The following is a 13,928-nucleotide window of genomic DNA, read 5'->3' as shown; positions in this document are numbered from 1 at the left end:
AACACAGAGATGGGTTCCATCAGCAAAACACAGGGAGAGCAGCAGAGCGCAGGTATTCAGAAATCCACCACACTGGGATGCAGCTCTGAACACCACTGCCACCTCAGAGCACTGACACATCAGCATTCAGTTGCTTCATGCTAGCGGAGTGGAGAGGAAATTCATACGCCGAGCTCAGTCAGAGGTCAGAAGAGCGATTGGGTGAGGGATTGAGTTCTGCCCCATGGAAGAAAAACTGAACAGACACTGAAAATACAATCCAAATATTCCAGTCCTGCAGTACGAAAGGTGAAAAGCATTCTCAGTGAGTGCGTGTGGAGTTTCTGTTTTTCTTCCTCATGCCGACCAGGTGCATGCATTCCCAAAAGGTGAAAATCATCAGCAACAGCCCCCCCCAAACATGCTCCATCTCCTTTTCGGGACTCAGCAACGGCTATCATGCAAGGTCAGCGGGGGTCAGGTAACGCCTGGGTTTCAGCACAGATGAGATCAGAAACCCTTTAAGTTCAGAGAATCCTTGCTAGCCCGGACAACCCTGTGGTATTCCACTCTCCGCTATGGCTTCTGACAAGAGCCTGACCCTGACCTCGACCTGGCCCGACTAAAACTGAATCACTACAACAATTTATCCTTCCGGTCTAATTCTGCTTCTTTCATATCTACTTCTTAAATGTCAAAAAGAAAGAAAGGAAGAAAGAAAGAGATATTACATCATAATGCCATGTTATGAAATCGTATCTTGTCATAACCTACATGCCCATGCAACAAACTGCTTGGCTTTCAACACAGCGTGCACACACAACCAGAAGTGTCCACTCCTGTGCATGCACATGCACATTAAGCACCTACAACAAGGCACTGTGTAATCAATCCAGGGCCGGGAAAAATCCATCCTGCAACCTGGAAAACTGGGCATTGATAAAACAACATCATATTTCTTACAGGAACCAGGACAGATCAAAGCTCATCACAAGCTGCATTGTACTCTGCTCTGGCAACAAAGCCCCCTTAGAGAAGTAAGTCATTGCTATATTAAGTGCAGAACTGCTAATGGACACAACATTTTGTTCATTTGGTCACTATGTAACCTTAATGACAACAGTAAAGCATGTAAGCATTCCAGTAACCTGGAGACATAAGAGTCCAATTTAGAGAGAGAACATGCTCATGCATCAATAGTGTCTACAGTCCCTAATATTGATTCTCTGAACAGGTCTGTATTGACTTGAAGCACTTTCAGCCAGCACTTATACATGAAGCAGCACCACTGAGATCTCTGCATTAACTCCATGTCCACCTACAGCTATTCTCCATACTCTGGTTTCATAACTGAGGCACAACAGCTGCACCAGGCCACCAACTGGCTGTGTGCTGAGGGCAACAGCTCCTGCTGAGCGCTGGCACATTGGCCTAAACAGTTTGTGGACATTCCCTGGAGGATGCAAGGGAGGGGAGAGAAAGAGACAGATGAAGGAGAGGAGAAGGTCAGGCGGGGAGCATACAGCACTTACTCTGAAGACATAAAGGAGGACAGCGGTCCGACCTCCTTCGCCTTCTGCAGAGCATGCTTCTGGTTGAATGCTGCCTCTGCCTCCTCTTCATCCTGGTTTAACCAGAGAATAAAATCAATGATGTAAGAAAGATGAAAGGAGCAGAAAACAGAAGTGAACATGAACTGAATGGACATTTGGCCTTTCATCATATTATTATTACAACCTTTTTTCTTTTCTTTATTTTTGTTGAATACCTTGGTTAGTTCTTGTGCATTTGCAAGGTTGTCCACAGCAATGGCCAAGAAGACATTCAGCAGAGTGTCTGATCACAGCTGTGTTAAGGACAAGGGCAACAACAGCAGCAGCAACAGCAGTAACAATAAAAATAATGACAATAATCAGGAACAATATGGCAGGATGAATAAAGAAAGATACAGTTTCCAAACAGGGTGAGAACGATGAAGTAGATGGAGGACCACATGCCAGACTTCACTCCTCCTTGAGACCGAATACCATTGTACATTACCTCATTCCAGTCCTCCCCAGTGAGGATCTGAGGGCACACACACACACACACACATTGCATATCCTCTGCATTGTCACTGCATACACTAACAGAGCAATGAAGTGGCCGCTTCCTGTCCACACCTGGAAGACGGTCATGATGGCTGCAGGGAAGGTATCAAAGTTTGTTGGTGTGTAATCTTCAAAGATGAACCTGAAAGAAAGATACACAACTTAAGACGTTTGTTTGGTCAGAGAGGAAAACATCCTCCTCTTCTTCTCTCCCCTTGTAGCTGGCGATGAAGCAGGGGGGCCATTTTCTGTGCTCTACGTATATAACAGATACCAAATAGAGTTCAAAGACATGACTGAGCCTGTCTGCCTCATCCAAGCTTTTTTTTTTAAATGACTTATTCTGTGAAAAAGCCCTTTGACTCAAGGGGAAGCAAGCAACAATAGAGGTGTGTGTGTGTGTGTGTGTGTGTGTGTGTGTGTGTGTGTGTGTGTGTGTGCGTGCGCGCGCGTGTGTGTGTGTGTGTGTGTGTGTGTGTGTGTGTGTGTGTGTGTGTGTGTGTGACGAAGGCAGAATCTGAAATAGTCCCTTGGTTTAGAGAAAGCAAAGGACAATCAATTCTCTCGCTACAAAGCTTGTGGTCAGAGGAAGTCGACGCATTGTTGCCTCTGATAAAGGGGAAACTACTGAAAGGTGAAGTTTATTGGGGAAGTTCATGACAAATCAAACTGAAGCTCATTCATGCAGCTTCCGTCCCGTTAATTAGCACACCTGTGTCCCATTTGTGACACGCTATTGTAAAGAGTGGAAGCTGGTGAAAGGAGCAGCGACACATTTCAGACCCACAGCTTCACACAGCTTCACACAGCTCCCTCCAGTGTGAAAGCAAAATGTTAACATCAGCCAGGGGAAAACTCAAATCTCCTCTGAAGAGCGCTTCACGTTACCTGCCACCAAAGAGCTGCATGCCGAGCAGGGCAAAGACGAGGATGAAGAGGAAGAGGAGGAAGATGAGGGAGATGATGGACTTCATGGAATTCATCAAGGAGACGACCAGGTTCCTCAGCGACGCCCAGTACCTTCACAGAGACAAGACAACACATCAGCTACACCAACACCAGTGATGTACAGCGAGATGCTCTTTGTGAACTCTATCTGACACGCTCACTTGGTGATCTTGAAGATTCTCAGTAGACGGAGAGCTCGCAGGACGCTGATACCAAAGGAAGTGCCCGGTCTGAAGAAACCCCACAGCACCTCAAAGATGCTGCCCACAATGACCTGTAAGATATGAATAGAGAATGATTTACTCCACAGTCGAGACACAGAGACGGATAGAGAGGAAGAGAGGAGGTGTCAGGAAGGAGAGGGAGAACTAACGCTACAGTCGAAGCAGTTGAAGGAGGAGTGGAAGTAGAGGCGTGGACCCAGGCTGTACATCTTCAGGAACATCTCAGTCAGGAACAGAGCCAGGAACAGGAACTCTGCATAGTCTGGAAGCACAAAAAACACACAGCCGTCAAACAGCCGTTACCCTGGCGATACGGCACAGATGAAACCAGGCGTGACTCACAGAGGAAGGTGGACAACCAGGGGGGCTGGTTGTGATGAACGATGGCCACACACAGCGTGTTGAGAGCCACCAGGCCCAGCACGGTCCAGTAGAAGGTGTGTGTCTTCACCACACGGCGGATGGAGATACGCAGGAGACGCTCCTTGCGTTTGAAATACGCGGTGGGACCTCGCTTGGCGCTCCTGATACTCGCTCGGGCCATGGGGACACCTTTGAGACAGACAGATGGCACATGATGGCACATTTCCAACCTTGTTGTGTTCAGACACACACTCCCCCACGGAGCAGACAGACACACACTCACCCACAGAGGAGATGTCCCCGTATTGTTCTTCGCCTGATTGTCCCCGATGACCCACGTCCATCCCTCTCCTCTTGATGGTGGTGGCTCTCTTCAACACTGCAGACAGGCAGAGGGTGAATAAAGATGTGGGATGCAAACAGTTCAACATATATGGAACACACAGTGAAAGGAAGGGCTGCCGGGCCGACTTTTGGGCAACGTGATTGCGCAACAGAGTCAAAATGATCAGTTTGTCTCACTGCCAAACATCCAGGGTTTGATTTCTGTCTGTATTCTCATTCTCATTGTTGTTGCCCAAAAATGGCCTCTGGCGTGATCCAACCTTACACCTACAGATCTATAGATCATCTCAGGCAGCTTATGCAAGGGTGGAATCATACAGTATAGCAATGAAAAGATAATGGTGAAGCAAATGAAAAGAAATCTCCTCTGCGTGACAAGCTGCAGCCAAAAGGGAGAGAAGCTTTGGTCTCATGAGCGCTGCAGAAACATGAGACGTTTAATGTTCAAGCGTAATGATCCAAAACAACCCAAACCCAAAACAAACCCTCTGCTGCTTTATACCCCCTCAACATGGCAACCCATGCGGCTCAGCAGAACATGCATTCATCTTGCGGTACAGTATATTGCAGTGCTGCCAAACAGTGTCGGTACACACACACCGTGCAGTGCACACATGCCATTGTGAGCATGATGAGCGTGTTTTGACCTTTACTGAGCGATGTGTTTATGTCTGTCCTTCATTCTATTCTGCCTCCACTGACAAATCCCCACCGAGGTGTCATTTTGGAAATTGCCTCACGTCAATATTTGCTTGGAACATTTTTTTAATAAGCCTCTGATTAAACATGCGCACACACACACACACACACACGCATTCACACACGAGGGTTTGCTTAAGACAGGAACATGAGGTCCTATCAACGCACAACACACATACACACACACAGAGCTGCCTTTTCAGACCAGTGGTTGCTAAGGCAACAGCAGTGCACCACCTTTCTTTTTAATCAAAGCTATCGGAGCTTCTGCATTTATTTCCATCACAACAGCTGGGCCCACTATCTGATCCAGCACACATCTGTGTTACTCTCTGACAAATCACATTATACACTGCTGCTTTCGTCATAGTGTTTGTGTGTGTGTGTGTGTGTGTGACCAATGGGGTGGGGTGGTGAAGCTGTTGACGGAGGACGGTCCTCACCATAGGAACCACTGGTACTCCACTCTGGGAGACTCCTGAGAGCTGCCAATCAATCAACATTTTAATAAAAGCGGTGCTGGTTTAGTGAGGAGGAAAGGTCAAAGCGGAGGTCAAGGGTCAGAGCAGGGCGTTAAGCTATTTGTGGACTCTGGTGTGTAGTGATTCTGCCTATGTGGCCTATGTGGAAGAAACAGATCCAAGTGACATGTGAGTGCAACAGAACCAGGCAGCATAATGACCTCAGCTGAAATTAAATGTATTAATAAGTGTTCGTTCCTCCACATGACAACGTGAAACCACCTCACTGGAAACGGTTTTGCTTTTATCGGTGTCTGAGACGTAGTCTGTCAAAATAAGACCAAAGACTCATCAAATACTGTGATATATGTATATATATGTGTGTATAATTGCCTAAAGGGCCTTAATATAAGACATTTAACCTGATGGCACCACAGAGTAAGAGTGTGTAAGAACAACAGAGAGAGAACAAAGATCTGTGCCGTCTTACCATCCAGGGCAGAAGGTCCCGAGTTCTTATTCTCCTCAGCCAGCATCACCTCTTCTGTAACACAAACAGGTGAGACCATGAGCATGACTGGGACTATACGCTCATCTATTGATTGATTGATTGATTGGATCGATGTGGGTTAAAGCTTAAACTGTTGCATGTCTTCTTTTCCCCTTTAAATCCCTGAGCGGCGACCGTCACCTGCTCGGTCGATCCAGGCCCGGTAGCCGTTGAGCTCCCTCTCAATCTGCTGCTGGCGTCTCAGCTTCATGAAAGCCCTACGGTTCTCCACCCGCTCTCTCTCTTTGGCAAATTCCCTGTAGAAGCAAAAAATGACATTTATTTGCTTTCTGAGTGTACTGGATGTACAGACGGAGGGGGGAACAATTCCTTTAGTGGGCTGACGGTCACTGGAGACGGAGCTATTCTAGTCACGAACCCACTCGTCACTCGGATATGAGGGGAGGAGAGGAGAGGAGAGGAGAGGAGAGGAGAGGAGAGGAGAGGAGAGTCTCCATTGTCCACTGACAGTATGAGTTGTGACATTTAAAATTGATGTTTCAATAATACATAAGACACATTTTGTCCAGGCGATCTCCCTCAATCCCAGGTCTCACCCAGAGAGGACTCCCAGCACCAGGTTGAGGACGAAGAAAGAGCCGATGATGATAAGGGGGATGAAGTACAGCCAGTTCCAGCTGGGGCCCAACGCGTCGTCCGTCTGAAACAAAACCAAAAATAGGTTTTGAACTCCAATCAGGTGGGTTCAGAAAGGTCCCGTACATAAAGACGTTCAGCTTCTAGATTATTCAACACAATAATAAATAAAAATATCTGGTGCACGTTTTACTTTAATATGTTGACCAGATGAGTTTATGAAATCATGTGACCTCAGAAGTCGATGAACGGTTGAAGATTCAGAAGTGTGGATGGGTAAACAAAAACAAAAAAAATTCTATCTATCTCTTCAATATCATACACGTAAGCAGCAACAGTTCCTGCGTCATGCGGTCATATTAAATTTATATTGCATATTTATTCAGAGTACTGTATTTCATAGGTGGGCACGGGGCAATCTAATCCTTATTCTGTTCAGGCTGTGCACCATCCTCCGTTTCATAATTCTCAGGAAAGATGGAATAGAAATGACAAGCTGAGACCGAGACAGTACTCCCTACACTGACATCACAACCCAGTACCACCACACACACACCCAGACACACACTCAGACAGACAGATCCAGTCAGATCCCATCAGCGCACTCGGGACAAAGCTGCTCATTCATTAAGTTTAATGGCTCTAAATTGAGACACAACTGTGACTACACCACAATGATTCAGTCAAAGATGAAGACCGACACCCTGTGTGTGTGTGTGTGTGTGTGTGTGTGTGTGTGTGTGTGTGTGTGTGTGTGTGTGTGCTTACATTGTAAAGTACAGTGGTCCATCCCTCCATGGTGATACACTGGAAGACTGTGAGCAGAGCAAACAGGATGTTGTCAAACTGCGTGATGCCGTCGTTGGGGCCGATCCAGGTGTCGCTGCATGAATACTTGGCCGGGCACTGACGCACGCCGCACGGGAACTCGTACTCCGACGAGTCCACCGTGTCGTTTTCTGAGACAGAGACAGAGACATGCAGGGAGAAGAAGAAGCAATGAGTCGTTTCCCAACTAGACAACAAACTGACATGGTGCTGAATGTAGTGAAACGTTCCGTGGCATGAAGGGACACAGATTACAGACGCAGGAGCAGATGTGAGGGACAGATGTGTAAAGGAAGGACACTGCACCAGTCCAAACTCTCCCAAACGTCATCTTCCTGTGATGTCTCTTTGTTCACACGCTCGTCTCCCCCTCCTATCGTCATGTCTGTGCTGCGTTCAGGGCCCTTCACAACTCTGAGTCACAGTTATTCATCATCTGTCAGCAACTTCAGCCATTCAGTAAACGCAGCAGCTCCGTCCATTCACTGAGAGATGTGTGTGTGTGTGTGTGTGTGTGTGCTGGGACATGAGTGTGTGTGTGCTGTGCAATGTGAATTAAATTACAACTTGACCTGATTATGTGTGTGTGTGTGTGTGTGTGTGTGTGTGAGAAAAGTAGTCACTTACTGTAAATGAGCTGAAATCAATACTGTGTTCATCTCCTCCTCTTCTCTCTTGATGACTTTTTAAAGGTCGTTATCTGTCTCTTTGCTGATGAATTCATTAAAAGTATGGTGTGTGTGTGTTTACCCAGAATTCCCCACTGCGGCGTGCAGGTGTAGTGGAGTCTGCCGCTGTAAAACTCCAGACCGATGATGGCGAACATGAGGATTGCAAAGAAGAGCAGCAGGCCGATCTGCAGCAGAGGAACCATGGCCTTCATTATAGACTTTAGGACTATCTGCAGACCTGAAAGTAGAACACACAGTGACTGGCAGGGCTAAACACACACACCAACACCCACATACACACACACATACACACACATGCACGGTCTCCAGGTTTGTACTCACTGGGGATGCCTGAGACCAGTTTGAGGGGTCTGAGGACCCTCACCGCCCTCAGAGTCCTCAGATCCACTGAGATGTTCAGGTGCGCTCCTGCAGCAGCCAAGATTCTACGCACATTCATAAACATGTGCATGCACGCGCCCACCCATCAGCACCCACACACACACACACACACACACACACACACACACACACACACACACAAGAAGAGAAACAGAATCAAATTGTTAATGTCTTAGCAGATCAGTATGAATGCTGTAATTTCACGCATCCCCCGAGCCGTGTGGAGAAACGTGGAACCAGGACACTCACACACACACTCACACACACACACACACACACACACACACACACACACACACACACACACACACACACACACACACACACCGTGACGATGACACACGCAGCTGCAGGACGGCTGCAGTGGTTAGATACGGAATGTGAAGACATGAGGGTCTCCAGCAGCAGCCAGAGAAAACACAGAAAACAATGAGGACGCTTTATTTTGGAGTGTGTGGGGAAGAGGAGGGGGGAGGGAGGCTGTCCCCCTCCTCCCCCCCGTGTGTGTGGGAGGACGGCTGTGACAACTGATATTTAGGAGGAGAATAAAGGAAAGAAAGCAGCTCTATCTGGGGAAGGAGGGACACCCTGAGGGACTGACGCTCTGGACACACACACACACGTCACCGATGCACACATGGACCCAAATACACAAACACACACACACACACACAAACGCACAACTCAGGGTCTGTTGTGACTTTTTACTTTGTTTTCACCCCTGTGACCTTAAACCATCAGAGCAGCGTCTCTCATACATCCTCATTAGTTTGTCCTCCACCTTCCCTCTCTCTCTCTCTCTCTCTCTCTCTCTCTCCTCTCATCTTTCTTTCAAACTATTCTCTCCTTCCAATTATACTTTCTCTCGTGTCTCTTTTGCGCCTTCTTGGACACACACACACACACACACACACACACACACACACACACACAACACGCTGAATCAATGCATGAACGCCCAGGGAGCAAAACAAAAGGGAGATTTTGCAAAATGGTACAGATTTACATCAGAAACATGGATCATATATTAACAAAATGGGCAAACAAAATCTCCACGTCATACATATGAGCGTCACTCACACACGCACACGCACACACATACGCACACACACACACACACAAACACACACAAACACACACACACACACACACACACGCACATGCACAGCAGCATCACACACCCGGTTTAATTCCTCCGACACTGTAGTGAGAATTAGTGCCGTTCATAGTGTGAGAACACATGGGGTGTCATCTGATTTAATTAAGGAACGAGAAACAGAGAGAGGAAGAGGAGGGAGAGGAAGAGAGAGAGAGGGAGGGAGGGAGGGAGGGAGGGAGGGGGGGCGGGGACTAAAATAGCTCACTATCACCCACATAAATTTAGAAATTGAATTATCCTCATGAGCCTCACACCTCCCTGACTCTTCCTCTTTATTTTTAATTCCTCTCCCTTTCCTCTCCCTCCCTCCTTCCCTCCCTCCTTCCTTCTTTCCCCTGCTTTGTCTTCTCTCCTCTCCTCTCCTCCTCTTTCACCCCCCCTCCCGTCACCTCTGTCACCCCCCCTTCCCCTTCTTCCTCCGTCTCTCCATCGTTCGTTCAAACCATTAGTCAGTCCTGGCTGCTCTTTAGTTGTTATGGAGACGAGGGGAGATGGAGGCTCTAAAAATGGCTTCCTCATTTACTCCACCGTTAGTCAGTTTCCACAGTGGAGGGACCACAAGGATCCTTCACTCTAATTAAAGTATTAATACCACAATAGGAAAAATACAGACGGGTTTTCCGTCAACTTCAGATCAAAGGGACACCAGTATGACATCGTCTGGTTTATACTCACACACTCATAACCTCAATATGCAAGAGCTGAGTGTGGATGAGGTTTGGAATCATGTGCTTCAGCTGCCAGGGTGTGAGAAACCTCATGATCGTACAAGGTGGACTTGTTTTACAGGGACTTTCAGGCTTTACATAATAATAATAATAATTATAATAATATAATCCCCCACACTGAGGTTACTTATCTACTTCCTGTCTCAAGAACAGAGGGGCACTTTCAGCATTTACCTCTGATCTCATAACCATAATATTTAGCTGAATCTATCTCTGTAATCTTTATATGTTTTATGATCATTTTAATGGGCTGTATGATTGTGGATGATTATGATTAAAAAGCAAATGATACAAAGTTATCACAATTCAGTACTCAAGACGGAATCATTAAAGAAGCAGCTCCAAACTGTACTTAAGTCCACACACACACGCGCACACACACACACACACACACACACACACACACACACACACACTCACACTCACACTCACAGCATGTCGTATTAAAACACTTTTCGTCACCTGGAGCCGTCACACATTTCCCAACAGAGAAGAAACAGCTTGGTTCACACTCGGCTTTGTTATCATCTGCGGGCGTTGCGTGTGTGTGTGCGTGTTAGTGTGTGTGTGTGTGAGATCCACCGCAGTGCACTGAGCTGGTCCTCTGGTCAGAGTTGTCGGCTCTGATAAGTGAGACACACTGACATACCCTGCAGTGATGACAGCTACCCACTGCGTGACAAATCTGTCTCGACAACCGTCACACCGTGATACTGATAACTCTGATAACTCTGATAACTCTGTGACTTATGCTGCGTGTCACTGTCAAGCTCATCACTAATACGATGTGACTGCACCTCCACTATTGTCATAATATGTCTTTATATTAGGACACACAGATGTCACCTCGTCCTGTCAGATACAAGCACATTCCTGCAGTATAAGGTTCTATTTCCTGTCCTGCTGTTTAATAATAACAATGAAGTGGATGAAAGGAATAACAGCCTGTGGATTTGGGCGGGTGGACCGTGTGTGTGTGTGTGTGTGTGTGTGTGTGTGTGTGTGTGTGTGTGTGTGTGTGTGTGTGTGTGTGTGTGTGTGTGTCTGTGTGTGTGTGTGTGTAGTGGTCTTTTGTCGTAAGTTGCCCGGAGCCAAAACTGTTGACAGTTACTGATTTGTAAAGGGAAGTTTGAATTACTGTGTTGGTCTTGGTGACATGAATGCAGTAATGGGGTGTGTGAGTAGTAACAACTCAAACAATTACACACTGCAGGTAGCTGTGTGTGTGTGTGTGTGTGTGTGCGTGTGTAGAGCAGAGAGGAGAGCTGGTACATAAATCAAGTGGATATTATAAATACTGTGAGACTGCATGAAGCGGCAATATTTGTACCACCACTTGTGTGATGATGATGATGATGATGAAGTTCACAACCCTCTGGATTCACATTCACACCACTTTAACCACACACACACCCAATTTAGGTTTTTAGGATGGTTTCAGGGATTGCCAGCACATACTACTTTGGCGAAACAAGCTGTGTGCAGTCTGTTACTCATCCAATAACACACGTTGACAGCAGCAATTCTATCAAACCTGACAACAACAACAACAACAACAACAACAGTAAAACCTCAAACCCTTCAATTCTTCATTTTTCGATCAAATTATGATTTTATTATCCACGGTAGTCTGGAAAAATAATGTAATGTAAAATTGCTGTGTATCAGGTTGCAAATTGACCAACCAGCCGTGATATCAGGGAGCATCCAGCCTGCTGAAGTGCCTTTGAGCAAGGCACACAATCCCTACAATACATGGTAGTTTTAGTTGAGTTAAGATGTGCATTTTATCAGTTTTCACACACTATTTGGTCTCAAAGGTGTGTTCTGGTGCATGTATTTGATCAGTATATTGAATTGCAGGCCTGTTTCCAGATTTAAATGGATTCTTCCCTGAGCCAAAATGTCAAAACAGAGGAGTTGAACACTTTCCCTCAATATATACGTTTCATTTCAAATTCTGCTGTATGCTCTGGGCACACACAGTGCAGTGGGTGGTGTGTGTGTGTGTGTGTGTGTGTGTGTGTGTGTGTACGCAGCATATTGTCTTGTCAAAGTAAGGAATTGTGTTAAGGAACTCCTACACTGTGCTGCTCCGGTTGGTTTGGTTGATATTTGCCTCTCTGCCTCCCACAGAGCGCTCTCTCATTTATAACTCGCCCCTCTGGTTTGTCCTTTATTCTCCACCCTGCAGGTCAGCACAGATGCAATCCAGCGCACGGCAAAGCACAACACTTTGCATTTGGCTTGAGCGGCGGAGTTTAAAGGTCATTAAGTGAAAGTTCCTCTTGTTGGATTTGATTTGAAGAAAACTATTTTGGATCTTTGCGGAATCTTCCGCCCTAATAAGTAACAACCGTGTGTAGCTCAGGGTGAATCAGTCTCCATGTACGTAAGCAGAAACACACACACACACACACACACACACACACACACACACACACACACACACGCACACACACACACACACACATCCTGCCTGCTTCTACCTGCAACTAGCACACAAACAACCCCTCACTGTGTGTGTGTGGGCATACCCTTGCTTACTCAAAACCAAAATAAAGGATGAAACGAAGAAAGAAGGAGAACTGCGCAGTGACCAACACCTCTACTTTGTAAAGTTGAAGAAGTTACGTCACTGTGGATGTTCTGCATGTAAATGTGGAGGCTTGTTCAGCCAATCAGCTGATGAGATACAGCACCTCTTCAAAAATGTGATGTCACCCTTTCTAACTTGCAGCAGGAGAAGCTGATAATTGGCCGATGTGAAGATCTAGCTTCACATCTTCAGTTTGCCTAATTTAATCAGTTTGTTTAAGTTTCAAGCCAGGTCTCAACCTTGTGGCTCTCAAACCTGCAGTGCACATAGGTTGGTTTGCTTTTAAAAAGAATCAGAGTAACATTGAAGGTCACATCTGCATTTAGGCCTAAATGTTGGATTCAGTTTAGTTTAGTTTAATTCAGGTTGGTGAACGTTTGACTCTCAAGCAAAAGCAAAGTGTTGAGTTTTCTCTCCTCATTCTCTCTTCAGTCTTTAGATCAAACACAGAGGGATGGAATCAGAGATGGAGATGACTCATGCTTTATCAAAAAGGGGAGGGGAACGGTGGAAGCATAGAAATAAGGTACGACATGGAGTGAATGAGTGATGAGGATCAGCAAAGGGAATCAACTGCATAGAATAATGAAATAAAACTCAATAGTATTCAATTGAATGAAAACACAAAGCAGGATTGAGAGTGTGTGACTCGTCTCTCTGACCCGAGTCACTGGCTGAGCTTCATGTTAACACGCCTGTCTGTCTGTTGGCTTATTTGTCAGTTAGATAAATGTTTGCTCTTTGGCAGGAATGAATAATTAATTTGAGTAAATGATTTATCAGCCGTCTGTTGCCTGGTTGAGTGAGCTGCCTCTATGATGACTCCTCACAGGTCACACACCCTCGCATCCAACACAGCTTAGGACCAGTCAAAACAACACCACAATGTTGCGTAACAGCAGCAGCAACATCCAGTTTAGAGTCTCAGTGGCTCTAAACCAGCCTGTGACTGTGAGAGGAGCTACTCAGCCTCATGTTTAAACACAGACGTAAAGGTCAATGCTTTCTGGCTTCTCACTCGTGTTGTCAAAGCCAAATGCATCATGTTGCTTGTTGGCAGTGACGCATCAAAGCAGAGGAAACCCTGGAAAAGCTCTTAATGATGTGCAGTTTGCCACAATAAGAGCATTTCCTTCCATTTAAATAGTTTAGATTCAGTGGAGAAAATTCCCCACGTCCACTAGAGGGGGTTCCATGCACCAACATTGGTACACAACCCACAGTTTGAGAACTGATGGGTGATTAGAAACGAGTCAGTCAGCGGCTTACTAAGGGAGTTTGGTAG

General features: G+C 46.1%; 1 protein-coding gene across 1 annotated transcript in view; it reads right to left on the bottom strand.

The window, feature by feature from the left end:
* Positions 1–13,928, bottom strand: part of cacna1ea (calcium channel, voltage-dependent, R type, alpha 1E subunit a) — a 60,451-nt gene that overhangs the window by 19,140 nt on the left and 27,383 nt on the right. The window contains exons 5-19 of the mRNA XM_076153320.1: positions 8,098–8,201; positions 7,835–7,993; positions 7,025–7,215; positions 6,217–6,320; positions 5,801–5,916; positions 5,600–5,653; positions 3,888–3,983; positions 3,584–3,793; positions 3,391–3,503; positions 3,179–3,291; positions 2,958–3,089; positions 2,142–2,211; positions 1,929–2,046; positions 1,748–1,815; positions 1,512–1,603 (exon numbers count right to left, since the gene is read on the bottom strand). Of these exons, the coding sequence (XP_076009435.1) occupies positions 1,512–1,603; positions 1,748–1,815; positions 1,929–2,046; positions 2,142–2,211; positions 2,958–3,089; positions 3,179–3,291; positions 3,391–3,503; positions 3,584–3,793; positions 3,888–3,983; positions 5,600–5,653; positions 5,801–5,916; positions 6,217–6,320; positions 7,025–7,215; positions 7,835–7,993; positions 8,098–8,201 (1,740 nt within the window). The remainder of the gene's footprint in view (positions 1–1,511; positions 1,604–1,747; positions 1,816–1,928; positions 2,047–2,141; positions 2,212–2,957; positions 3,090–3,178; positions 3,292–3,390; positions 3,504–3,583; positions 3,794–3,887; positions 3,984–5,599; positions 5,654–5,800; positions 5,917–6,216; positions 6,321–7,024; positions 7,216–7,834; positions 7,994–8,097; positions 8,202–13,928) is intronic.

Source organism: Genypterus blacodes, unplaced genomic scaffold (genome assembly GCF_046128005.1).
Source record: "Genypterus blacodes isolate CSIRO-AG114 ecotype Tasmania unplaced genomic scaffold, CSIRO-AGI_Gbla_v1 ptg000058l_1, whole genome shotgun sequence".
Classification (NCBI taxonomy): Eukaryota; Metazoa; Chordata; class Actinopteri; order Ophidiiformes; family Ophidiidae; genus Genypterus; species Genypterus blacodes.
Note: the sequence above shows the minus strand (reverse complement) of the source record. Positions and strands in the feature narration are given on the sequence as shown.